Source organism: Neopelma chrysocephalum, unplaced genomic scaffold (genome assembly GCF_003984885.1).
Source record: "Neopelma chrysocephalum unplaced genomic scaffold, ASM398488v2 Primary Assembly neopelma1_69, whole genome shotgun sequence".
NCBI classification, from domain to species: domain Eukaryota; kingdom Metazoa; phylum Chordata; class Aves; order Passeriformes; family Pipridae; genus Neopelma; species Neopelma chrysocephalum.
This window is the reverse complement of record NW_020897729.1, coordinates 1,454,307-1,481,320: the sequence shown is the minus strand read 5'-3', so window position 1 is coordinate 1,481,320 and position 27,014 is coordinate 1,454,307. Positions and strand designations below refer to the sequence as shown.

The 27,014-nt window shown below is 44.3% G+C and overlaps 1 protein-coding gene across 6 annotated transcripts in view; it reads left to right on the top strand.

The window, feature by feature from the left end:
* LPP (LIM domain containing preferred translocation partner in lipoma) overlaps positions 1-27,014 on the top strand; it is a 325,524-nt gene that overhangs the window by 148,549 nt on the left and 149,961 nt on the right. For all 6 annotated transcript variants that reach the window (XM_027685929.1, XM_027685925.1, XM_027685928.1 and 3 more), the window contains 2 exons: positions 4,955-5,067; positions 24,643-24,765. In XM_027685929.1, the coding sequence (XP_027541730.1) occupies positions 4,955-5,067; positions 24,643-24,765 (236 nt within the window). The remainder of the gene's footprint in view (positions 1-4,954; positions 5,068-24,642; positions 24,766-27,014) is intronic.

The window sequence follows — 27,014 nt, the reverse complement described above, 5'->3', positions numbered from 1 at the left end:
TAGGGTTTAGGTGTAAATCTTAATTGTTTCACTGTAGATCATCAAGTTGCAAGCTTTGGCTTTCTGCAGTAGAAGGTAAACACTTGACCGGGCAGTGCCTGTGTCTGCTCAGTACTTTGCCAAATGGAGTCCGTGTGGATCAGAACAGAAATACATCAGGGGGATTTGCTCCATCACTATCCTTAGTCTGGTCTCTGAGTCAGGGCTGAGCTGTGTTTTTCAGGTGATTCAAACTGATTCCGGACCAGCTTCAGAGGCAGAAATTATCAAGATGACAATGAGAAAGGGTTATTTTTTGCTTGGAAGGCAAAGAATGAGAAACAACTGAGCATATAGTCCTCAGATGTCAGCCAGAGATCTGGGAAGACCAGTGTGAACCCAGTTTTGTTAGCTGATAGGTTTCAATAACTTATTGTTTCAGAGCAAATACGGCGTTTTGCTTTTTTGTTTCTTCGTGTTTTTCTCCAAAGAGTCTCTTCTTACTGAACATGTGAGACCTTCTTCATATCTAGAAGTTTCAAAGCTGCAAATCTTCATGTCTAAACAACTGTGTCAGTCAAGGGAGGAGACAATCACTCTGCTGCAATTCATTTGTTGACTGGCAGATGTATCTCCTGAAAGCAAAGACTTGAGACACAAGCCTGATCCAGCAAAAGCTGAAGTGCACTTAAAAATTTAAAGGTTAGACTATAAGTGAGAACGGTGCTTGGTGCATGAGGCAGAATGTTTTTCTCAGCTCGTACTTGGACCCAGAAGGCATCAGGCAGCCAGTGGCAAAAATGTTACAAGTTTCTATTCAGCCTGACAAGCTTGTGCTGATGTAGATGTCTGTTAAGGCTTTGAACAATTTTTTATTTGTATACTTAAAAGTGTAATAGTGAAATGCCCAAGTCTCCTTGGAAAGTGTAAGAGGAAATTTTGGGTCAGAGAAGGGTAACACCTTGCAAATGCATCTGCAATGGCACAGATTCTATCATAGCCAGAAGCCAGGCTGGGGCCTGAGAGGCATCACTTCTCCTTATGGCTCTGCTGTAGTTTCCCAGCATAGCCATGATGGACTCACTTAATTTCTGTCTAATTACTTGGATGCACAATATACAAGCATTATATTGCTTAGAGTGGAATGTTACCAGGGCTGACAGTGTCATCTCTGGTGGCTGCATTGGGTGATGCCCTGGCACAGGAGCAGGCACGAGTGCTGAGAGAAGAGCTCAGAGCTGCGGTTTCACGGCATGTTGCGCTGTCGTATCTGAAATAACCGAGCTGGCTCATGTCTCTCACTGCTCAGCCCCTTCGTAGGTTGACTCACAGTCTTCACAGCTGTTACAAAGAAGGAACAAGTAGCTGGTGCAACAAGGAGTGTTTATTTTCTCTGCTAAATGTATGGTAATGGTAGAGATTTCTCATTGTAAGAACTGAAGGCAGACTGTGTCGCAGTGTGAGGAGGGGCAGGATGTGATTCCCTACCTCCAAACATACCTGCCCCAGGCTGCCTCCATGGGGAGACTTGCCATTGGAAGGCAAGTCCCTTCACCTGCCTTGAAGTACAAATTGCTTTCTGGAGGTGCCTTGATGTCTCTCTGTAGACAGAACTCAGTGCAGTCACTCTAACAACTTGAAGTACATCCAAGTGTTCAGGCTGATGCCAGGTGAAAGTCAACCAAAATACCAGTCTCAGTGCTGAACAGTAATCAATATTAATGAGCCTTTTGCCCATCTTATCCCTTATTCAAAGCTGGATTAAATCAGTCAGGAGAGAGTGAGTACTCAGGGTGGGATGTGTCCTCCACCAGCCCATGGTTAACTGGTAACCCAGAGCCCCATTCCCCTGTGGCTGCTGCTGCATCCATGCAGACCAGGGAATGGTCCCTTCCCCAGACAGCTGCCCACATAGCTGTCTGATGCTGAAGGTGGTCAGCAGTGAGTGGCAGTGATATGCTTCCTCTGAACATGGACTTTCCTGCCTCCTCCCATGCCTTGTCCAGCTCTAAGCAAGTGAAATCTGGCTTGCAAAGCTTTGTGATTGAGGAAGATCCCCAAGGAGCATTTTAGGGACACCCCGCTTAAAGGGAGTGTAAGCTCTTTTTTTACTCCCTCAAATGTAGACCTGTTTCTTCCAGACGTCATCTAGAATCATACACTGCTCAGGACACAGATTTTAGTCTTTGCATACTTCCCTCTCTGCCGGAGGGAGACTTCCAGCAATGCCAATAATAATAATACAGTAACAGCTTTCCCTTCTGCATCCGAGGGAATACTCTCCCGTGAGTGCAGTGGGAACAGCATCGGGTCCTGTGGCTGTGTGTGGGAAAGAGGAAAGCGCAGTGGCAGAATAAATAACTAAAGCTGTGAAGGAGAAAAGCCCATCTGTTCACAGAGGACCAGGAAAAGGCCAAACATCTGCAAGGTCCCCCCAGTTCATCAGGCATCTGCTCTCTGCTTCCCAATCTAAAAACCTTCCCATTTGTGGGGAGAGTGGAGCCAGCAGCTTATTTAACATGGGACATAGAAGAGTTGGTCTGGGATGCAGTAAAGCCAGCTGTCTCCTGCTGCAAAGAAGAGTGTTTTCTTCCAAACTCCAGGAAAGGACTCTTCTCTTTTTCTGTCCTTTTCCAAAGGACAGAAAAAAGTTTTCTGCTACTTTTCTGAAAAATCTTGCCACTGTGTTTTTTCTTCCAGGAGGAATGGATCTTCCAAAGGGGCAAAATAGTATTTGGTTTGTGTTTGTTTTAACAGTCATTGTTTTCCCCTTCTGTTATAGCAATTGTTATTTTTCCCTTCTGTTTATGCACAAAACCTGCCCTTTTCCCTCTCTCATCCCCTCCAACACATTCTCTACCGTGATTTTTTCTTAGGTATTTTGAAGGGTTGTAATAAAACAAGAGTGTCTGACTAATGTGCTGTGCAGGGAGATCAGTCTTTGGCATCGGAGCTGGGACTAACTGGAGAAACATCATCTGAAGCATATTTTTTGGGAAGTATGTGTCCCCTGGAGTTGAATTTGTTTGCAAAATCGCCTTGGCTGGTTGGAGGGTCATTTTCAGAGCAAAGGAGAAAAGTTTACTTAGCACTCAAACATACCAGCATTTTTTAGAACTAAACACTTAGATATTAATTTCAAAATCTTTCTACTTTTCTTTTTACTCTTTATTGTATTTCACATGATTTGAAATAAAAGACTGGATTAATTACAGGGCATAGACAAGGATACTGCAGATGTTATTGGACATAATTTTTTAAAAAATCAATCCTGAACTCTGTCATAGGCATGAGCCAGTAGGTTTCATGGGATTTTATGTATTGGAGCAACATGGTTGTCTTAAATTAGTTTTCAGTGTGTTGTTTTCGAACTGTCTTTGAGCATCTGTATTTAGGATGATACTTTCTTAGGGATTCACAGGGGATTTTTTTGAGTCCCATTCACGCTCACTTTGGGGAAAATGGGAAGAAATTACTTTCCTGGGAAATAACATCCCTGAAAATCCTAAGAGGAGTTTGTGTCTTTCATAGAGTGATTTGAAATAGAACAGAAAAACTTTCCAGGGCTGCAGACCCATCTGTTTCCCATGGCAGATTGCATGGAGGTGCTGTGCTGGTGGTGGTGCCCAGCTGGTGCCCATGACTGGGGTGGACTGAACCCAGGGCTTAATACCTGGGCACAGGTGGCCCAGAGGACTGAAGGTCACACGGGTTTGGCTCAGCACCTCTCTGACCTGAGCCTGCTCCATGGTATTTGGGGATGGTGCTGAGGGCCTCTAGCCAGCAGGCTGCATGGAGGTACGGAGGGTCAGGCAGGGAGCTCATATTTCCTTACAAAAGGGTTAAAATCCTCCAAAAGCAAAGTTCCTATAGATGTGAAATATCACACTTCTATTAATCTGAAACTTCCATGCCAGGTGCTGCACACAGGAGAGCCAACTACAAACAGCTCTACTTTGCGCCATCAAGCTTCATAAGGAGAAATAAAAACATACCAAAGTGATCCAAATTTCAGGCAGCTGCTTTCCCAGAAGACAAATCCAGTATTAATGGCAAACGCTCTTTTTCCACCCTTAGGAGGTGCTTTGAGAGCCTGGTAGTGTGGTGTGCTCTGTCCGTGTTTTCTTTCTCTTTTGTGCTCCCATGTCACATGAAGTTCTCAAGGATAACTTCTCTCTGCTCCCATCTCCCATTTCTTCTAGGCTGGATGGCTTCACAGCCAGTATGCTGCTTTGTCATCCCATTGGCACTTTTAGAAGTTTAAGATGAGCAAATGGAAGTGTAGAAATTTTGTTCATCAGCCCCCTTGTAAAAATCCTCCCAAGTTAAAAGAGGTGCATGCTTCTGTGCTTGCAACTGGCCCGTCATGTGGCTGTTGTCGCTGAGAAGACCCTGTGATCTTCCCAGAAGTTCTTTATGTGAAGCTATGAAGTCCCAATAGGAAGAGGGAGCTGCAAAGTGTGGCTGCCTGCTGGCAGCAGGGATGCAGGAGATGGGCAGGTCTAGATTTTGGGTTCCTGCTCCAGCCCTCTATGTGTCCTCTGCAGCAGGGAATCCCTGCTTTTAGATAGCACCTGATGCTGTCTTTATAGGGATCAAGAAGAGCTGGCATAGTTTAGCACACAATGGGAGTGAATTGGATGGGATCCATTGCAAGGTTAGACATGGGATGTTCATTGTTGCAAATTTTGTAGTTGCCTATGGCAGATTTGAAATGCAGCTTTGATCTGTGGAGCCACTTGTTGGCTGAGCACCTCTAAGCAATCTGCCAGTGTTAATGAGCTGTCATAGCCACCTCCTGAAGCAGCGAGGGGTGGAGGCTGGAGCTGAAGATTTAATGGTTAAACAATGTATTTTGTCCTGTGTCATGAAACCAACTGGCAGAGCTGTGAGGAGAGCAGGGTTCGTCCTGATCATCCATGTCATGATGTGGGAAAATGCTGGTGAGCCTAAATTCTCCCATTCTCTCTCCTAGGGGACTTTCTTCCTCCCCCGCCACCTCCTGTGGATGACCTCGGGAATATCACATCATCACAAGGTGCCTTTCCTCCCCCACCCCCCCTGGATGATGTTACTTACAATGTGCAGGTAAGAAGACAATTTTATCATTCATGCAGAAATAACACAGAAATTGTGGAAATGAATGAATGCTAATAAAATGAGGTTGCAAAGTTCTGTGGTTAAAAATCATGTGTCAGGAATAACCAAGTCAACTTTAGCAAGCTGTGTTTCTCAAGCAGGGAATATTTCCATTCAAAACTTGCTGGGCTATTAAAGGATTTTTCCCATCCGGCTTGAATTAGAGGACTAATTGCTTTGTGTCCTTGTGATGGTGGATGGGAGCAAGGCCTTCCCAGAATGAATTGTTTTCTGGAATGGCCATCTCCTTCCATGGACTGTGGAGAGACTTCAGGGCAGTAATCTGATCCTAAAAGTGCTTTGTTTCGGTGCCTAAAATTAAGTGAAGAAAATAAGCCCTGGCCCAGGCTTCAGTGATGTCACTGAGACCCTTTTCACCCCCTCTTTACTGGATTGGATCTTCTAGATTTGCCATCTGGATGAAAATGCAACTTCTAAGATGCATCAGGTGATGATGGCATGTCCAAAGTGGGTGTGGACATACCCTGAACAGCTTTGAAAGGTATGAGGATGTTTGTGCAGACATTGCAAGCTTGCCTGGAGTACCAGCTACTGTTGTGTTTGCTCAGGCACATTCTGGAGTGATGCATTCAGACTGCAGGGACAGGCAGTCGAGGTGATCAAGGAGTAAGGAGCTGATCTTGCCAGGGGAGACTAGAAGAGTTTGGCTTGTTAGCTGAGCAAAAGGAAGGCTGAGGAGGGGTATGGTTCCGAATTTGAAATACATTCAGGGATTAAACCCCTAATTCAGCTCTGTGTGAGTGTTGGTGCAGAAACAGGAGAGACTGAGCTTTCCAGGAGTACCTTCATGCTGGTGTTTAGAAATTTTATAAACACTGAGGCTCCAAAGGTCTGGAAGAACCTTCTATGAGGAGCAGTGAGAACAAAGAGAGCGGGGTCTAGGTTTGAGGCTGGTGAGAGTTGTGTAACCACATACCGACAGCCATGTGGCTGCCCTTGATGGCCCTGGAAGATTGTGGCTGTCCTGTGTCTCTCGGTGGGTTTGAACCTGAGAACAGGCCAGCAGGCAGACATGAAACAGGATTCAAGAGACCTGACTTAGTTCCTGACCCTCTCACAAACTCTTGAGTCAATTCATCTACTTTGTGCCTCAGTAAAAAGAAAACATTTCCCTCCCTCATGGGCTTGCTGTGATCTCTTGCCTGTGGCGAGATGTTCAGATGCTATCACAAAGCCTCAGCCTGTTCCTGCAGTGGGTTTGGTGTGGGAAGCAGCCTTCGAGCAGGAAGGGGTTACTGTGGATTGCGTTCTCCCTTGCCAGGAAAGGCTGCAGCCGTCAGGGACATTCGCCAAGTGCAGAGCATGGCTTTTCCCAGCCTTGGGGGAATGAAGTAATTCCCCAGCAAGTGTTGTTCTGTCTTTTATCTCTCTGAGAAGAGTGGACCCCGTGGGAGCCGAGGAGCTTCCAGAGCACCCTGGGAAGATGTGGAACAGCAGGCTCCTGGCGAAGGCAGGGCACTGCCTGCACGGCTGCCTGCACCAGGAGCCTGAGTAGTGGGAAGGGGTCAAGGTACCTCATGTGATTCCTCAGGGTCTGGCTTCCCTCTTGCCACGTTGCCCAAGGAGGAGCTCGTGTTTTCAGCTCCACATGCCTCCCTTCTGCCATAGGTCCAAAAGTGTGTCTGAGCCGCTCGGGGCTGTCACGGGCATGTGCCCCTTGGTAGAACCACCTGACAGGACGGCTCTTCCTGCTGAGCTCATGGAATTGCTATTTGTCACATCTTTCTCTCTGGCTTTGGGAGACTGGGGCTGGAGCTGCGTTCTGTGTTGGGTTTTGGCAGGAGCGTGGTTAGAGCAAGATTCCTTTGCATGGTATCCTGTTAGGAGGAAGGTGAGCCTATGAGTTGTACCTGAGCACTCCTGCCTGTCACCACCCCAGGTGTACTCTTATGCAGCAAACATGGCTCCCTGCCTTTAATCTGTGCTCTCCTGTCACCTATTCCCCTTTCTTTTCCCTTCCATCCTCTGTAGATCAGGAGCAGACAAAAGTCAGGGCTAAAGTCAGGAGCCAGCAGGGTTTTGTGTTGCAAGATCAGCTCCTTATCTTTCAAGAACAGCTAAAGCTGTGCTGAAGCAAGATGTAAAGCCCAAGAGAGGAGGAAAAGGGCAGCTAGTGATGGAGAAAGCTGTTCAGTGCCTTTGTGAACACAGTCATTTTCACAACTCTGGGCATTCTTGTGCTAAAGGAGCAGAACGAGTGGTGACTGTGTTCCTTCTTCTGTGAATCCTTTCTTAGCTCTCAGGATATGGTTGCCTGAAATCAGGGATCTCATGAGCATGTGTTGTGTTGGGCTCCAGCAGGCTGATTTTACTCTCCAATGCCAGATCATTTAATTTCCATGCCTCAGTTTCCCCATTGCTGAATGTAAGTGCTGGAGCAGCAGACCCTCTTCCTGAGCATGGACCAGGCCTGAAGCTGGACAGTTTGGCCCCTGTGGACTCGGTGAGAGCCCTCCAGATCTACTCCAGAGTTTGAAACTTATCTGTTCCAGCAAATCAGCCATTTTACCTCAGAAGTTTCTCTCTGAATGGCACAGTGCTGATGACAGCTTATGAAATAAGGGTAGTGCTTTTTATACTAAGTGTTAAGTTGATGAGGACAGCAGAATATGAGTTTAGTTTATTATCATTTCGTGTGTTACTGTTAGCAGACAGCTAAAAGCTGCACAGATTATTGCAGTTTAAGTTGTAGCTTAAGAGCAGCAGTTAAAATAATAATGCCCAGTTTTCATAGGCCTGTTTATCTCTGGATCTCTATTTGGGCAGTGGAACTGGCCACTTAGGATCAGATCCAAAAAGGTACTTTAGTATCTCACTTATGCTCTGATGGAAATCAGAGGAGGGCTGGGTCATGAAATACCTTTGTGATAGATCTGGCGTTTTCTTGTAATTTCTGTTTTTCCATCTAGATCCGTCATATTCAGATTCACAGCAGTGCTGGGGAGGAAAGGGGAAAGAAATTTGAACTCTTTTCTTAATAACTGGAATGCATTTTGAAAAAAAAAATAGAAAGAAAAGGAAATATTTATTTTAAACAGAGTGTGTTTGGGCTGGGGAAGAGTCGTGTTGGGAAGTTCCCCTTCAGCTGCAGTCAGACGGCGAAGGCAAGGACTTGTTCCCAGAATGGTGGTGAGGGCGCGGCAATGGTGTGTTTGACAAATAAGGACATGAGCAAAGAGCCTTTTGCCACGTTGGCCTGGGCTCAGTTTAAAAGAGAAAGAAAAAAAATTCTGGACGGGAAGAAAAATGAAATCACTGTTTGTCGAAGGGAAATAGATAGATCTGGGAGGGAGGGAGGGAGGGAGGCAGATTTTTATTATGTTTTTGCCTTCTAGTTTCAAAACAGGCATTCTGCCCAGGCCAGAGAGACAAAAAGTGAAAAAATCGCATGAGCCACCTCTCAAGTGCCCTGTTGGCTCACAGAGAGGACCCTTGCTCATGGCACTGGCAATTCCTTTCTTCCTTGCGGGGTTGCTTAGGGATGAGGACTGTGTGCAGTGGGGTGGGAAGCCAGTCCCTGCCCTGTGCCCCATCCTCATGAAGGCTGTCTCGGGGGTCATGGGTGCTACAGGGGCTTCAGGTCTTCACTGGCTTTGATTGAAATGACCAGTTCTCCTTAAAGGTGAGGTTCAGAGCACAATATTTCATGTTGGGGCAGGACCTGAGTGGCACAGAGCAGATATGACCCTCAGCTGCCAACTTGCCAAGGGCCACCTTGGGAAAACATCCATTTAAAAATTGCTACTAATTACCTGCATCCACTAATGGGTCTGATTTTCATTTGGGATCTGAGATGCTGCTGCAACAGTGGACGGAGAGGATTGTGTTCAGCTGGGAGATCGCCTCTTTCCCAGCAACCCCTGGCTGTTATCAGTGTGTTTTTTATTGGTAGGCCACAAAACACTTTACAAAAGAAATACCAGTCTCTTCCTGATAAGGAAAGTGGAGCAGGGAAAGTGCTTTGCCTAGGTCACCAAGCTGACCAGTAGCAGGTTAAAAATAGGACCAAGATCTCCTGCATCCCAGGGCAATTTTATCTGCTACATCCCACTGCCTCACTACTGTAAGAACTGCAAATTAATGATTAAACACGATCAGTGGCTGAACAGAGGGAGAATTTGGGATATATCAAAAAGGATGTGAAGAAATGGTTTTAGATTGGGGGTTAAAATGTAGAAATAATCAGACTTTGAGCATTTCCATGAAGTGCAATATAAAATAGTTTAATATTCCAGTTCTTGTTATAACCACCTATGCTTGGAGGGGCTGCAGGGCTGCAGCTACAGGGTTAGAGGACTATTCCCATGTTCAGACCTACTGAACTCACTGATCCCGTCATCCTGTTGTGATATGCAGAAAATCAGCCGAAGGGCTCAGATTCCTGATGCCAAGGAATTTTGGAAAGAGAAAATCTGAAACGCTGTCTGAAGGCGTGTGTGCCTTCCTTCGCAAGGCTGTTCAGAGGAGACCTGTGCTCACGCCTGGGAGAAGGTGGGAACGTGTTGATAGATGCGGGAAGCGAGAGCCTCATCCTTGTTATGGAGGAGGCTGCCAGCTGTTTCGCTGCCTGACTCTGCTCCCCGCGAGTGGCGGCGGCGGTGGCGGTGCCTCTGTGGGCTGTGAGTCACCGGCTGAAGAAACAGCCGGAACAGAGGAATTTTTTTTTTTTAATTATTATTTTTTTAAGATTTATTTCTTCATTTTGGGTACACATATTGACAAATAGCTGGGGAGGAAGGAACATGAATTTTGCCAGTGGGGGGTGCTGCCTTAAATAGCACATCTCCTGTTTGGAGACTGGGTTCTGCCTGTGGGCGCTAGGCTTGCTTAAATCACCTGCCTTTTAACGTTTGGAGAAGCTGAAAAGGCCAAAGAGAGCAGAACATGTGTTCAGCCTCCCTCTAGTGCTAGATTTTGTTAATCATCGGAATTATTGGCCTGGGTGTAGGTGCTTGCTGGCGAGGAACACGGGTAACACAGGGCAGCTCTCACTGCTGGCCGGACTGCCTGACTCTGGGCAGGCAGCAGTAGTTCCCAGCAACTCTGCAAATAAAGCCATAGTCTGTGTCTGTTGCTTGCCATTTGACCATAGTCTGTGTCTATTGCTTGCCATTTGAGATCCAGCTTTTTCAGATTTCTAGGACTCCTAACCTGATTTATTAAAATCCATGTGATAAGCGTCTGCCTTTTATCTAAATTGAAGCTGAGTCCAACAGTATAAATAGATTACCTGGTAATGGTAACCCTCTTACTCAAACTTTGGCTTTGCAGGAATGCTTTTCATCTGTCTCCATCCTTCTGCCTTCCTCATGTGTTTGAGAAACTGGAATGTGCTGTACTGTAAATTAGACTTAAACAAATAACGTGTATGCTCTCTGTATGTTTAAATGCTCACTGGGTATCTACATGTCAATATGTGTTTGCTCTATAATAGGGGTTTCTACACTCTAAGGTGAGAAAAATCATTACTATAACACCTGTATGTGTTGACGAATATCAGGATGCACGAGAGATAAAATGCATGTTTTTCTCACGTGTATATTTATATACCCTATATGTACAAGAAGTGCATCATGAGTGAGGGTATAGAGCAGACCTCCACATTGCTGGGAACAAGCATGCACATTTTTTATGTTACTTTTTTGCCCTTTTTTGTGGGTAGCATGACCAGTATATCCAGGATCACAAGAGAGAAGGAATACTGAGCACTTCTTTCAGGCAGCTCTTGATGCAACCCATCTTATACGCATGTTTGTTTTACAATGCCAAACCACATTCTATTTTAAATCTTTAATGAACCTCTGTTCCCATCTATGTAACTTTCCAATCCTTACTCTCTTCAGAATAGACAAAGATGCTTATTATAAACCACAAATTTTACTGAAAGGGTAAACTGGAAAAGTTTTAATTGTATGGCGTAAGCGTGCCATTCATCTCCCTGTCTGGCTATTAATATCTTGGCAATGTTATAATGCCAGACAGCCTTTAACAGCTGAACCTCTCGGCAAGGACTACAAAGTAAGCAAGGATCCAAACAGTTAACTGTGCTCATTATTTTCATCATGCTTATTACTGTGTTATTTAATGTATTTGTTATTGTTTAGTATAGTAATCCAGCACGCAGGATGTGCCGGGACCTGCACTGGGCACACTTGTGCTTTCTTTGGGAAGAGGGCTGTGACTGAGGCTGGGAGATGCTTTTGGAGATGGAACAGGGCAGCTTTTCATAATCAGGCATATGGCATGATGAGGTGAGGGAACAGAAGAAAGCAAAAGCCTGATACAGATTGTGTGTAAATAAGGGTATAGGACCTTCTAAAAAGTCATGAGAGGAAACAGAAAGGTCAGAAATGTTGCTGATTATAATGATCAGAGATGATCAAGGTAAATCCCTCCCAAGTTAAGACATAGCACATGTGCTGGCTTGGGTCTGAACAGAAGGCTGTGGTCCCCTGGTGCTGTGCCTGATGTTAAAAGCTCTGGCTGGGCATCTCCTTGGTCCTGTGGGCACATCTTTGTGGGCCACTGTCACACTGCCAGTGCTGGAGTCAGCCACAGCTGGCACCTGCAGAGAGGTAATCTGTAACCTGGATTATCCACCCGTGCATAATAGAGACATGAATGTAGAAAGTAATAGGGGAGGCATGGAAAGCATGCAAAAAAGCAGGCAGTTTTATCGTTTCAGAGGTAGTATCAGCCAGTGACAGACAAAAACCCAGCAAATACATCATTGTATCCAAGGTAAAATTATTTAAGCAGAGGGAAAATAAAAAGATAACGAAGATATGGGAATTCTCACATCAAAGCAGATGAGCTGTGTGATGGAAGAGAGTGAGATAACATGACCTTGCAAAAGAAATTTCCATTCTTCTCATTTCTGAGTGCTATTCAAATCTGCTGTTGGATTAGTAGGTTCTAGGAAAAATCTCTTGGGTTGCTACTGTCTCAAATCCTGGGTAGCCTGTGTTACATTAGGGAACTGTAATGCAGCAATAAGCAAGGCTAAAACAAACAGACTGTCAGTAGCAAAAAGAAATGCTAAAAATTGCAGAGACAAATTATGTCTTTTCTATGACGGCCTTTTCTATGAAGCTCGTTGGGGTTGGAAGATGTGGTTTAGAAAGTCAAAGTCTTTCCATGCAGCTTGGGCATGGTGGTAGTCTGGAACATGACAGAGCAGACAGTCTGATTTCTACCTTGGTTTTGGTGCTTAAAGTACTATGATCCTAAACAGTATAGAAAAGATCTTTGGTCAAACAAGAGAAAAGAAAATAGAGCCATACTGATTGGAGAATCCAGTTGTTGCTAAATTTGGGTTTACAGCCCTGGAGTTTTTCAAAGAGTAAGGCAAGCTTCATCCTATTTTTGATGGAAATTCTATGTGGCAGTAATGAGATGTGGATATGGAGAAGTTGTGAGAGCATCTAATTTCCAAGAATGGAAGTGGCTGAAATGCAGGTTCCTGTCTCTGTTTTTCAGTTTCCATTGCTTGGGAAAAACAGCTTCAGCTGCCATGAAGGGTGGTTTTGTTTGCCTCTGTGAAGAGGCTGAGCAAGCTGAAAGGTGGTAGAAATATCAGTGAAAAATGTTGTAGCCAGAACTGAAGGAATTTGTTCCAGACATGGTTTTAAGTGTCTTCTGCCATTAAGGTCCATCTTTGAAGGACCATTCTCCACAACTGTATTTTTCAGTTGGATTTGCTGATTAAAATGCATGATGTTGATTAGCTTTAACATGCAAAAAACAGGTAAGAAAAAGCATCTGGAAAACATCATATGATGTTTTTAGTATTGATTGTAGTGGTGTGAGAAGTAAAATATAAATGTTTGGGAAAGCTGTAGCAACTCCAAGTATTGCTGAAGTCAGCAAGTGACAGAGGTGCTGTAAAAGCTCCTTTCGTTCAACAGTCCTGAGCTACACCTCCTGCCCTCTCCATCTCCTCATCTCCGTGTCTCTCTTTTGCCATGGAAACAGTCTCATGTCTTGTCATATTCCAGGTCTAGCCTTCCTCTTCAGCTCTGTTACTCCACTGAGTTGCTCTCCCCTTCCTCCCCCTGTCTCTGGCTCTGCAAATTCCCCCAGTTCTGCCCTGCAGAACCCTTCTCTGTGTGTTTCCAAAAGATGCCACTGCTGAAATCTGTGCAGACACCCAGGTGCCCCATGGGTGGTGGTAGGGCTGCCATCAGGGAGCAGCGTGGGGTCAGTTCTGAGATCAGGTGAGCCTCTTAAAGACTCTTAGGTAAGGGATACACTTTCTTTGCAGAAGTAAATCCTGTTTGGCTTCTAATGTGTACTGGAGGCACTGCTTTTTCTGATGCATCAATTCTTATTGAAAGACAGCAGCTTACATTCTTTTATCTGCATATGGACAGTATCAAATTGAAGTTTGGAGTTGGGAGGGACCTGCACACTGAGGATTCTCGCAGCAGGGGTTTGCAGCCGTCTTTGGGCATCACAGTTTATTTGTTGTTCAACTTTCTGTGTAATTCAGGTCCCTTTTCTTCAGCTGAGGTTCTCACTTAGGAGATGTGTAGAACGTAAAGTGTCTAAAAGAGGAGATTGTTGTTAAAAAGGAAAGAAAACCCCTTGGTCAGCCATCCAAATCGAATACCAGACACACATCTGGCATCCTGGAAGGAAATGTAGAAGTGGGCCTAATGGTTTGGAAAATGAGATTGCAAATTTCTTGAAGGCAAGAACCTTCCTCAGTGAATCAGAGCTGTGGGGTTTGCCCAGCTGAGGCTTGCCTGCCCCATGGACTGCAGCCATTGACCACTCCAAAAACATGTAGGCTGAGGCAGGGTCCAGATTTTCCTCTTCTCAGCTTTGAGACATATAGTAGAATTTTAATATGACTCATTTCCGCAGAAGCCGAACCCAAGCCATTGACTTTCATGTAGTTTTATATATCCATTTTGCTGACATTTTGCCAGGTTCACTGGGAATCCTTGCAAACATTTTGGCACTCACCCCTTCCTATTACAACAAAACAAGCAAACAAACTCAGAAGTATGTTATTATATGTTTAATTTCTGGACCTGGTGCTTACTCAGGCTGTGAAAATTGACTGGCCAATTTTAATTTTACTTTTTTTTCTCAGTGGTGATTTTCTAGTAGCTACACAGCCCATGCTCAGGAATGCTTTCTCAAATTCAGAGAAGCTTGGCTGTGTGCTTAAACTTCATTAAAGTTGATAGAACTTAAGCACACGTGTAAAATTAAGCATATGCTTGTGTTTTATACTGCCTTTTTGCAGGTGACACAAGCAGCTGCATATGGGTTTCCAATATGTGATTAAATTCCAAAAGGAGTTTTTAAAAACAGTTTTAGTCAACCTTAATTTTCTGAAATTGGTAGCTTTAACAAAACCTATCCTTTTTGATTAAAATTGCCTGAGACATGTGCCTTTTAAAAAGCTCTTTATTTAACTGTCACAATATTCAGTCTTGTGTAGGATAGAGTTTGTTCATGTAAATTTAATTCCCAGTTACAGTGGTGCAAACACAAAGTGATGTCAATAGATCTTTATGGATGTGGCAGAGCTGTTTCTTTCTCACCTCTGTCGGTGTGGGGGCCAGGCAGAGTCATTAAATTGTCAGCTGTGCCCTTCTGCAAACACAGATCATAAAGCTTTGCCCGGTCACCCAGGGAGACCAAAGGCATCCAGCCTTGATCCACAGACATCAAGAGGTGGAGAAATCTTGGAAGTTTGTTTTAACATTTAATTATGTCCAGTATTACACGTAAATGAATATCTCTCTTATTTCTAAATGGAATTTCTCTAGCTTTGACTTCCCAACCTCTGTATGTTTTTCTGGTTTGCTAGGTTGGACAGTCTCCTGGTATCTGGCATTTTCATTCTGTGAAGCGGTTTAGATATTGCTGTCAAGCTACTCAATCTCCTTCATAGATGAAACCAAGTGAGCTCTCTACGTGTCTCCTTTTCAGCTGTTTCTGCTTTTCTGGGGCGTCTTTCAAGTTCTTACAATGCTGCTTCCCATACTGGACACAATATGTCAGTGCCAGACTCACCACAAGTGTTGAAAGGAGTAAAATCACCTTCAGCTCTGTGCTCTCCCTGCTCCTGGATGGTTTGGCACCAGGCAGGAGACAGTGTTTGGTGTGGTTTTCCCCTCTGGGATGTAAATCCAGAGGGGAGGGGCTGAGTCTGACAGATTGCCTTGTGCATAGGCACGTGTAATTCATGGCTTGTCAGATACATCCCATGCTGTTGGAGGCATCCTCCTCTTACTTCTTTTCTTATGCCAGAAAAGGAAAGATGATCACAACTTGGCCAGGACGTGGAGATGAACACCATTGACATCGCCATTGGATCTTCTGTAAATGTAACATTCATGTTGTATGACTCAGTGGGAAGGTCTTCCATTATTGGACTGGACACTTAATGAGCTATTTGTTTTCTACATTGATTAAACTTCGCAACTGTATTGGGGTAATTGGTGACTCTTCGGTTATGGTTCCCCTTGGAGGCAGATGATGAAATATCCGCTGTGTTCTCCTATTTCTCAGTTTTTCTGTAAGCGGCAATACTCTGCAGGGAACATCAGCTCTACTTGATGGCTAATTAAACATTAATTTGTGACGATATTGGAGCAGATTTTAAGTTGGTGGGGGAGTGGGCAAAGAAAGGGGAAACTTTTAACAGTCACCATAATTGTCAATAATGAGTCCTAATGTAATTGCATTAATTAAAAGAAAAGGGATATATTCCCTGCTGCTGTGAAGTTAGTTAAGTCAGTGAAAGTCATGCTGGGTCAAAAGGATTTCATGGCCAGCTGTTCTTGCCCTGTGAATAAAGAGGCAGCACTGTCCTGCCGAAAGCATAAAGAAAAAAATAATATATCCCCCTTCATATTGTATATTCTGCCGATGAACAGGAATGTTTCTCTAATTCAATTTAATTCCCAAGGACGAGTGATTGTAACTCCACTCGGAGAATATTAAATTGCCTTAATGGAAAAATAAACTGGTTTTATTCTCCCCCTTCTCTCCCCATCTTCCCCATTCAGTTTTCAAATAACTTTATGTGCCTCCTTAGTTTATTAATATACTTCTCATCTTGCTGCTGATTTTGCATCTGGTAGCACTTAACACAGACAAGACTCCCAAAGCTTTTGATCAGACATGTTAAGTAAACTCTCAGGACTGTCGGGTCTGCTGCTCTGGCAGATGTCGGCTCGTGGGACTCCTCCTCTCTCTTCATCCCCTGACTGTTCCTTATCAAATCCATCCTGTTGCTTTCATGTGCTGAGGATTACAGTGCCTCTTCCCCACGTACTAGCTGGCCCACAGTACGAAGATCTTCTGGTTGACTGAACAGCGTTTGCCGTTTTTCTGTTTTCCAGTGTAGAGGCCCAGAGAAGCACTGCAGTTTCAAAAACCCCGTTTAGCTAACCTTGACATTTCCAGGACTTCTTTCCATGGGCAAAACTCAGTGATCAGAAGCTCTTTACTCCTGTCACATAATTGCCTTCTGTTGTCCTCGGAGTGGCAGTGGGACAGGAAGTGTTGCAAATCTCCTCGTGGTCTGTTGTCCATGTCCCACCACAGCCAGCAGAGTTGTCTGCTGCTGGCCTTCGACCCAATGCTTCAGCAGAGAGTGTCCCAGGCCACCGAGCCTGTTGGCTAAGCTTCTATGATGCAGTTCCATCCTTTCTTTGCTTCTGCTTATTCTGCTTAATCTCCAGGGCCAAATCCTCTTGAGAAGTCTGGACAAACCATGGGTGTTTGTGGCAAAATATTCCCTCCAGTGTTAGGGTTAGGAGCTGCTGGCAGGGTAATTACTCCTGGGCTCTGCTGCGCATTCACACTGTGCATGCTGCCCCCAAGCAGAGCCAAGATGCTGGTTTCAGGATTGGGGCCCTGCTCAAGTTAAGCAGAGGGCAATGGCTTATTAAACAGTGATGAAGATCACCACTGGCCCACAAGCCAGTGCTTGGCATGGCAGCATCTCAGATGCAGCCTTTTGGTCATGTGAAATTTTGGCCATCCTGCAGTGTACTTGCAGGTGGAGCTTGGATGTCTTGGGCAGGGGTTTGTTGTCTTCTGGTGTGTTTTGTTGGGGCTAGGATGGCAAATAGAAAGAATTAAGTGTCCTTTAAGGAGCTGGCTTGGCCCAGTGGATTAATCTTGGTAGCCTGAAGGGAGCTCAGTTGTATCTCCAGTTGCAGCACCTTGCTCCCACCCCTCTACCTGCTTTCTCTTCCCAGGGCTGGTATCTAGTTGACAATAAGCTTCTTGGGATGAGGATGTTTCCTAGGTATTGTATGTGAGCAGTGCCTGTCACACTAATCTCTAGGGAAATATAAATCTTTATTGTCATACAGATTCATAACTGCAACAGAGTCTTTGCTGTCTTTCATCTATGTGTCCCAGGAGGCTGAGTGCAGTTGACTGTGATTTCTGTTGTTTTTGCTACAAGGAAGGAAGAAGTGGGTTTACAGGTGTTGGTCCAAACCCTGGCACTAAGGTGATGATCAGTTATTTACCTGCTGAGACTGGAATGTGCCCACCGGCAGAGGTGACTGGCAGCTGTCAGTGGGCAGATAGAAAACACAAGCGGAGGCTCTATGTGAATGTCTGTAGAGCCAAATCAGATCACTGGTGGCCAGAGAAAAATGCAAAAGGGGGCACACAGAGCATTTTTTATTTATTATGTATCTTGGTGGAGTTTTCTTCCATGTGTTGCTCCTGCTGCTTTTGAAATCCATGTAAACTCATAGCAACCACAGCCTCTTGCAGCAGAAGTAGATCCACAGCTTAGTGGTATGTTGTGTGACAAAACACCTACCCCCGTTTCTTTGTTTTGAGACTGATGCCTTCTAATTTCACACTTTCTTCTGTTATCTGCTTTTTCTGTTTTTGTTTTTTTTTTTGTTTGTTTGTTTTGTTTTGTTTGGTTTTTTGTTTGTTTGTTTTGTTTTGTTTTGGTTTTTTTTTTTGTTTTTGTTTTTTGTTTTTGTTTTTTTTTGTGTGTGTTTTTGTTGTTGTTGTTGTTGTTTTTTAATATTTTTATTATTTGTCCTTTTCATAAGCTTTCTACACCAGTGAGTTCTTAAATCAGTTGTTAAGGTTTTGCAAGGTGTCTCCTAGCAATGTTTAGCAAATAACTTCTCATGATCTGGTGGTTCATTTGCCCCAACTGAAAGCCCATGCAGTTCATTACAGTACCTTGTTGCTTCAGAAATCAGTTCCATCTGGATACCCAGTGCTATCTGTGTTTTCCATGAGTGGAAAAATGGAATGTGGGACTGTGGCTGTGCCAAACCCATGCCATAGGTCTGGCTGAGCTGCGCTTGGACCTGAGGAGCGCAGCTCCCTTTACCCCACTGTGTCTCCTGCATTTTGCAGTGACACAGCTGCTGGTGTGAACTTTGCCAGGGGAAGATATTTGACACATTTATTGGCCCTTTTTGGGACAGTAAACGTAGGAAGTAAATGTAGTGGATGGTTACCCTCATTCCACTTAAGCTCTGTTCCAGGTAGGCCCACCTGTCTCCTTACAGTGAGATCTTCAGAAGTGGCCGGAGTTGTAGAAATGTTGCTAGATTAAATGACAGCAGCATCTGAGACACCAAATGGTGCCTTTGAACAGCCCTCTTTAAACTTTTGAAGTGTTTTCCTTTGGTCCTGCTAATATCCAGCAACACAAACCAGGTAAAACTATTCTGTGCCTGAAAAAAAGAAAAGCAAGGGAAAAAATAAATCAAAACCTAACTTCCCTTTGGCTTTTATCCTTGATGTCATCAAAAGACTAAAAAGGATATTTCAGGCCTGACTTTAGCTTGATGGAACAGCAGGGAAGTTCTTTTCTATTAGATCCTTGATACAATCACATCTGGTGAAATCACTGCGGTCACATCTGCTGAAATCTTCCATCATTTCAGATTTGTTTCAAAAGGCTCAATCTTTCTGTTTTTAAAGGGCATGACTTCTTTTACAGCCCCTCCTTGGTGCCTGGAATGGAGATTAGGCATCAATCAAGCATCTCAGACCCCCTTTGCCCTGAATGCTGCAGTCACCTTTCGTCTCCATGTGCATGTGTGGGGGTGCAGCCTCTTGGGACTGTTTTAATTTACATTAGGGGATTTGGAAGAAAATGTTTGCACTTGTCTGTAGGCTCAGGGGAGAATAGACAATGCAACTCTTCAGGGTGCTTAGTTTTCCTGATAGATGCCTTTCAGGATGCATCTTTTTGCCACTGCAATGTCTTTTTGGGCTTTAGATGGCTTTTGTGACCTTGGAAAGAAGAACGAGAGAGAGATGAAGTAGCAGGGGTGTGTGTCTGAAAAGGACCTTGCCTCTGGCAGTGAAATCATCGAAGAAAGAGCAAAGAAAGAGAAGAAAAGGAAAAATTAAACACAACCTCCATCCTGAAGTATATCAAGACTGAATCACTTCCTTTCTTCTTCCTAGTTAACATTTCTCCCAATCTCTTCTTGTAAGTGTGGTGAATACCATCAAAATCAAACACTTCTCTCTCCCTTACCTGCCCCCAGCTAAAATAGGAAATTAAAGAGCCCCATCTTTCTTGCTCAGTCTGTGGCTCTGTCTAAGCCCAGTGCCCAAGGCCATGGAGCATGAGGAGAGGCTCACTCCTTGTTTGGAGGCTGTTCTGTTTGCTCTTTCCACCACCTCAGTGCCTACCCCAGGGTTCAGACAGCCTGCAGAGCATGACAGGCACCTGCGGTGGGTGCAGCCTGATGGAAGCAGACAGTGGTCACTGAGTTTATCAGCTGTGGCTCATTGGCTTTTACTGGAGGAAAGGACAATGAAGTCTTTCAGGGCAAAAGTCCATATGAATTACACCTGCTCACAACCTCTGATTTGTCTAAATTCCACTTGCTCCCCTCGCTAGTTTAGTCCTTCCTTTGCTCCAGAAGGCTTTTCTGCTCCCTACTTTTCCCCATTCTTGAATGTGTAAGTGCAAACAGTGTTGACATGTTGCAGCTCAGTGAGAGCTCCCAAGCACCTCAGGTTTCCAATAAAACCAAGAACCAGGAGCAGAAGGTACTGCAGGCCCCCAGCTTTGAGTCAAGCTATGTATGACCTTTCATACTATCCGTGGTGTTCATCTCCAGTCTTTCACTTGTGAGTTATGAAGTTATCAGTGACTTGTGATAGCACGGCTTGTGGAGCAGGTTGATGCTACAAGGAAGGTTGCTTGTTTAGCTGTAGCTCTGCTGTCTTGGATGTGTCTGTACAGATAAAACAGCACTACATTTCCCACTAATGACAGCTCATGATCCAGGAGCACAGCTCAGAGGATGAGCTGGTCACAATTCTCAGGAAACATGCTCAGCTCAACCTCCATTAGATGAAACTTGAGCAAGGCTGAGGTGGATGGGGACATGGTGGATATGGATGCTGGTAAATTGCACTGTGGTGAGCAAAGTCCTGATGGTCTCAAAGTATTCAGGGGTTTGGCCATTGCCTTGTGTTGGTAGAAAATACACACTGGGACACTGGAGTTACTTGTAACTGTCCATATGTCTTGTCAGCAGGTTGCTGCTGCAAAGTCACCCTCCATGTTTCTCTGACACATCCACACCACCAGGCATCAGCATGATTTACTGTAGAGGCTCAGAGGCCAAGCTGGCGTCCCATGTTGCATCTCTTGTCCCAGGGCCTAATGCCTGTCCTGAGCTACAGCACTGCAGGGCAGCAAACAGGGCATAGAGAGAGGGGAAAACAGAGAATAAAAGAGAGGTGTCTGGGTCTGGGTAGGGAAAGGAATTTGGAGCAGGAGCTAGGAAGGACATCTGGGAACCAGATTCTTCTCTTTGAGCCCACTGCAAGGAGCTGGCTTGGATAAACGAGAAGTGTTCTTGTTTCTCTGCTGAAAGCTGCAAAATGTGATAAGAGTAGGTGATCTGGCATTGTAGAAAAAGGTGACATCTAGGGAAATCATTGTGCTTTTCATGTCTTTTAGCTTGGTGAATAGTCTTACAACCCTTTTAGAACAGTGAGGCAAAATTTGAGACCCTGCGTTGACATCTGCACTGCATGTTCTGTAATGAATGTCCCTTGGGGTGGTGTGGGGGGACCTGTGGCACTGACTGGTGTTGGGTGGAAGGATTAGCAAAAGTAAAGCAAATTTTCATCAGAGCAGAGTCGGTTGACAAGGCTCAGGAGCAGATTACCATCACAGCTGCTCTGAGCTGCACACCAGGAATTCAGGGGCGGACAAACAAGCCAAGCAGTAAAGCTCTCTGCTGTTTTTCTGTCTTTTGACTCACAGCAGGGACTGAGCCAGGGGATAGGAGTGTAGGCGTTGCAGAAGTTCACGTGAGTGGATGGTCTCTGGCGTGAGTAATTTGTTGGACTGGGTTGGCTTATGTTTGCTTTTTGTCGAACTCACGTTGACTGAGCCAAAGATAGCATCCTTTTTCTTTTTAAACCCGTTTTTCCATCTTCTACTGGCTGAAAGAGGGGGTGCGCAAGCGACATGTCTGCAACAATGCCATAAATCCAGACAGAAATAGAATTAGCAGTTCTTTCTGGTTCCGGTGTTTGTATCTGCAAGGTCGTGAGCTTAACCAGTCTGGGTTCCTCGGAGCAGAGCTGTGTCTGTGTGAACCTGTTGTGCCTTGGGACCTGGTGCTTGGGTTTTGTTCCAGAACAATATCATAAAACTTTTATAGCAGCGTCATGACGAAGAGCATGGGAAGAGAAATAACTTAACCCTCTCTTGCTGAAGTTGATGTTGCAAATGCTTCTCCTGCTTCCCCATGCAGCAAATCCTTCAGCTGAATATGGAGCACTGTGGGGAGAGAGAAGATGCAAGATCTGTGGAGATAGGGAAGAGAGAGCAAGCAGGAATCTGTCTTTGCACAGATTACCATTTCTTAAATGTCTTCAAAGTCCATTCCTGTCCCATTAGGCCCTGACACATATCGGTAGTGTTATTCGTTGGCACCTTTGTACTGCGTTGTGCTCCAGCATTTGTAGAACTGGGCTTTTAATCTATGTTGATTATGTTTTAATTGAATAAGAAAATCTTCTACAGAGCCCGAATCAATAGAGATGTTTCCATTCTATTTTATTTTATTTTTCTAGGTTTCCTAAGGACATTTAACTTTTACAACCTTACAACTTGTTCTGCAGTGTTTGCTAGTCAGCTATTGCATAATTGTTCTGGGGAATGAGAACCTGGGAATAATATGGCCCAGAAATGCTAAGAAGCAGAAATGAAATTGGCTGATCTTCTCATCTACCACCATCCCTTTTCTCCAGGGTCAGGGTGCCAAGAAAGTCCTGTGTGTACTCCAGGTTTATTCCTGGGTCTGCCATTCCCTTGATTTATCACTTCACATGCTGGGGTCTTGGATGCCCTTTGCGTCTCTCCTCTCCTTTCCAGCCTGACTTTTGACTGCTTAGCTTAAAAACGTGATGGAGTGGAGCAATCACAGTTTTTCTGTCTGGGAAGCCTGTGGCAGTTATAGGCCAAATACTGGAGGATGGAGAAAAACCAAACAAGAGCCATGAAGTGGAAAAGAAATTGTACTTTTGGAGATAAAAAATCCAGGTGCCTACAGTTATCCAGGAGCAGAGGTCTGGGGTAATTCCTGTGAAAAATATTTCTTTTTTTTTAAACAATAGTTTAGATGGAAAGACTTTAGCTCTATAATAAAAATAAGCAAGAAGAGTTGAGTTTTTAAGTAGTTTCTAACCTGACTTTCAGCCTTTTAAGTGGCGTGTTCTTGCATAAAGCACATTGGAGCTTCCATTTTCTTGTTAGTCAAGCCAAATTTATTTTAATCCAATAAAATTTAGTAATCGTTAGGAAATAATGAATGCCTCAGCACGTATAAGTTTGGCCAACTAACAGCCTGTCTACTTTGCATAGCCTGTCTCTCATTGACCAACTTGCCACTTATGTGTCAGATTGATGACTGGGGAGTTCTGTAAAACAGGTAATGATCGAATACTCCTGAAATGAAATTTAAATAAAAACTGTCTGGAACAGCCAGTGAGCCAAAGGAAAAGGCAAATTTTTGGCTTGGAAAGTTGAAGTAACTTGGTGAGAGTGAAGGCAAACAGAGCTGGATTGTCTGTGGGGAGGTGCTGGTATGGTCTGAACAGGCTTTGCAGTTGATATTAGGTGAGTTGTTAGGTAATTCTTTAGTATTTTTATTATTGAAGTCGTCAAGCTCTGAATGAGCTCTTCTGCACTGAGCTCTGTGGTTGCATGTATGTGGAGAGACTCTGTCTGGGGGATTTGCAGATAAGTAAAAAAATGGAAAGACAGAAGAAAATTACCTCATGTTGAGAAAAGACTTTCAATGTAATGTTTCCCTTGACTGAAGAACTTTGGTTTCTTTGCATGCCCTAATTGTGAGCTGGCTCAGTGGGGCTGGCTCCTGGTACCTACTTCCAACACTGTAGGGATCCTTAGCTGGTTTTCTTAAATTTCACATTCCCGATGGAGCTGCCTAATTTCCAAAGCATTGAAAACATTAAGGAGGGTTTCCTAATCTGTACGTGCCTTTGTGCCCTGTCAGGATGTACCACTGTTGGGTTGGGCTGTACAGCACACAGGTCCTTTCCAGAAGTTGTGGACTAGGTTAATTTATCAAAAACAAAGCATGTGAATGAGTCCTCTTTATTGGCTTGAGGGTCACATGCTCTCCTGTGGTGCTGAGACCTGGGTTTAACTTTTTGAGGTGGGTGGTGGTGGTGAAAATTCATGTCTCTTCCCCTCCACGTGAGTGTCCCTACCAGCCTGGGTACAAGTGGGGCTGGGCATAGAGAAAGCACAGAGAAAGCAAAATTCATTGAATTAGAAAGGGTCCTGGCTGCATGTTGGCATTTTTCTCTGGGCTTTCCTGCATAGTAGCCTTTTCACAAGGGCCTTATTTATGCTATTTTGTGACTGCTTATTGCAAATCCCGCCCTTCACCTTGAATCTGCTAGAAATGGTTTGAACCTTTTCACTCTTCCTTGAAGAGGCTCATTTTTCATGTGAAATTTGTGAAGAAGTGTTGAATCAGACAGGTACAGTTACCAAGAATTGATTTAGAATAAGAATAGGTGCATGTGGCTGGTCGCTGGCCACTATGGCTTGCAGTTCTTCTCTGTTTGTGCTTTGCCTGAGATGGGGACATGGCAGAGGAGATGCTCTTGGGATCCAGGTTCTCCAAGCCTGTCCTCAGCTCTGTTTTCTCAGATGGGTATTCTTGGTGTCCTGCCTCTTCACCTCAGCAGCAAATTGCCGAATTGCTAATCCTCCAAGTCACTTTAACACAGTGTATTTCATTCACATTTCCCATTGTGGGAAATACATGAAGAAAAGCCCCAAAGCAACATAAATCCCTGTGAGATGGAGGCTTGCTGCTAGTTCTGGAGGGAACTATAGCATTTCAGCCTGTTTGTCCCTGAAACTGGAGAGTTATTGATGGGCATGGTAGCAGCTATACGAGTAAGAAATCACGTACCAGGCCAAGTGGTTTGAATAACTGGAACTTTTCTTTCTTCTTTAAGGTGAATCCTGGTGGCAAGACGCTTGAAGAGAGGCGGTCCAGTTTAGATGCAGAAATTGACTCTCTGACCAGCATCCTGGCCGACCTGGAGAGCAGCTCTCCATACAAACCTCGGACTCAACAGGTTAGTGGCACGTTGCGTAAACAGACAGTGGGAAAGGGGCCAGCATCGACTTCTGGAGTCAATTTGCTAACTGCTTGGTATTTGTTGCGAGCAGGCATGCCAGTTCCTCCTGATAGCATCCAGATGTGGATGTCAATGGGGAGAAGGGCACAGCTGCTCTGAGGGGGCACCAGCTCAAAAGCTGCCACACCTCTGAGCGAAGGGCCTCTGATCCCGATTGTTAGATTGCCACGGAGATGTTAGAGAAATACTTTCAAAATTGGCATTTCATTCTCTTCAACTTTTAACCAACAATAGCTTGTGAATTAAAACCTACTCAGTTCACAAGTACTTTTATGCTTTTATTTTCTTCTTGTTTTTCCGTTTTGTTAACTTTTATCTGTCATGCTGCCAGAAGGATCCAGATATTTGCGTCTCAAGTTGTTTTCTTTTGTTTTTTGTCATCTAATCAGTGGCGATGAAGTGGCTTGGACCATAGCTCAGCTGTCAGGGTGGCTGTAGCCCAGCAAGGCAGACAGGAATTCACACTTCTCTGCTGTGTCTAGACAAGGACTGCAGGGGTGTCAGTGGCTCGGCTAATTTTTGTCACTCATCCTAGGTAGTGCTTGAGTGGAGCTATTTAAGTTCTGGTGAGATGTCATCTATCTATCAGAGGAAGTGGTGACACCCTGGTGGCACTTTAAAAAAGGGCAATTCTTGGGATCTCATAAAATCTCATAAAATCATTCCAGATATGTTTGTGCCCATTTGTGCCCTGTCGTTCCTTCCTAATCTCATGACTGGTCTCCTTTCTTACATGTCTGTAGGGATGTATGCAGCTATATATATGCTGCATTAACCTTACTAAAACACCTAAAGTCAAAAGTATCAAAGGGATAGGTGAGTGATGGGTGCACACCCATATAGCCTTCTCTTTGGTTTGTGGCTTTTTTCGTTCTTTTCATTGCTGCATTTCTTTTAAGTAGCTGAGAACTGATACTTTTGGAGCAGAACTAAAGTAGTGATCAGAGTCTCTTTAGAATTGCACGTTTAAGTCTGTGAACTGAGTAAAAGCAAGTGAAATCAGATTTGTGCACTTTTGGAAGTGTCCATCTGCCACAGAGACTCTGAGTTTCCCATCCCTTCTGCAGGGACTTCCCTATTAAACTCTTCTTTCATTCTAGCAGCATGTGCACAGTTATTGCATACAATTACAGAATTGTGCTTGAAAAACAGTCTAATTTGGGTTAGTCAGTCAAAAAGAGCAACAATGTAAACCAGATACAATTCAGTCCTTTTCCCAGTGAGCTTTTGTTGTTGCCATAAATGAGACAAGTTCTGCTCAGGCACTGCTTTGAATAACCCATGTTCATTTTGTTTGTGTGGGCCAAACACACACAAATGCACACTGTTACTGGGAAATGCTTTATAGTGTCAAAACACTGCGAGTTAACTGAAAGAGATTTGTGCTCCCCCTTTTCATTGGCAATGCCCCTGAGCAGCTCCAATATCTTTGTAGTAACTTCTGTACCCACTTTGCTGAGCATTTGCAGTTTGCTGACATTGCTGACGACTGCCTCCTGATACTTCTTCCTTTGGGATCTGGGGTTCTGTGGATAGGTTGTTTTTTTCACTTTTATTTTACACCTTTACCATTAAAAAAGAAAAATAAAAAATCACAGCTTTCAGATGCAAACTTCTGCAGGTGTATTTGAGTTTCTGGAAGATTTGAAGCCATAGGCCAAGTTTGGGCGTCAGCCTCCAAGATTACATGTGCTGCTTGGGGCACATGCTCGTTCCCATGGCTTTTTGCCCACAGCTCAGGTGGAGGCTGTGCAGACTTTTCCCTCCTTTTCACCCAGGATGGTGAGTCTCCCAGGTGCATTACACACTGTGCAATCTGGTGGGCAGAAGAAGCCAAATTCCATCTCTGAGATCAAATTCTAATTTCTTTTGTTCAGTTTATCAGGCTTTTCAGGACTTAGTGGTTAACATAATGATGTCCTGTGAAAAGTACAGCTACAGCAACTTCTAACTTGAGCTGTTAGAGAAAGAAAATGCCAGAGTTGGATGTATCATCTGCTGTAATTAAAGAGTACTCAAACAAGTCCTTGAAAGGTGGAACTAGAACGTAAAGCTTTGATATTTTCCTTTGTTTGATCTGTACTAAGTATTAAAACTGGTGAGTCATTTGATGGTCTTATAGTAGGATAATAGATTAGGCTGCAAATTGTAAGGTACTTACTCAGAACATCAGCACATTTATTGGA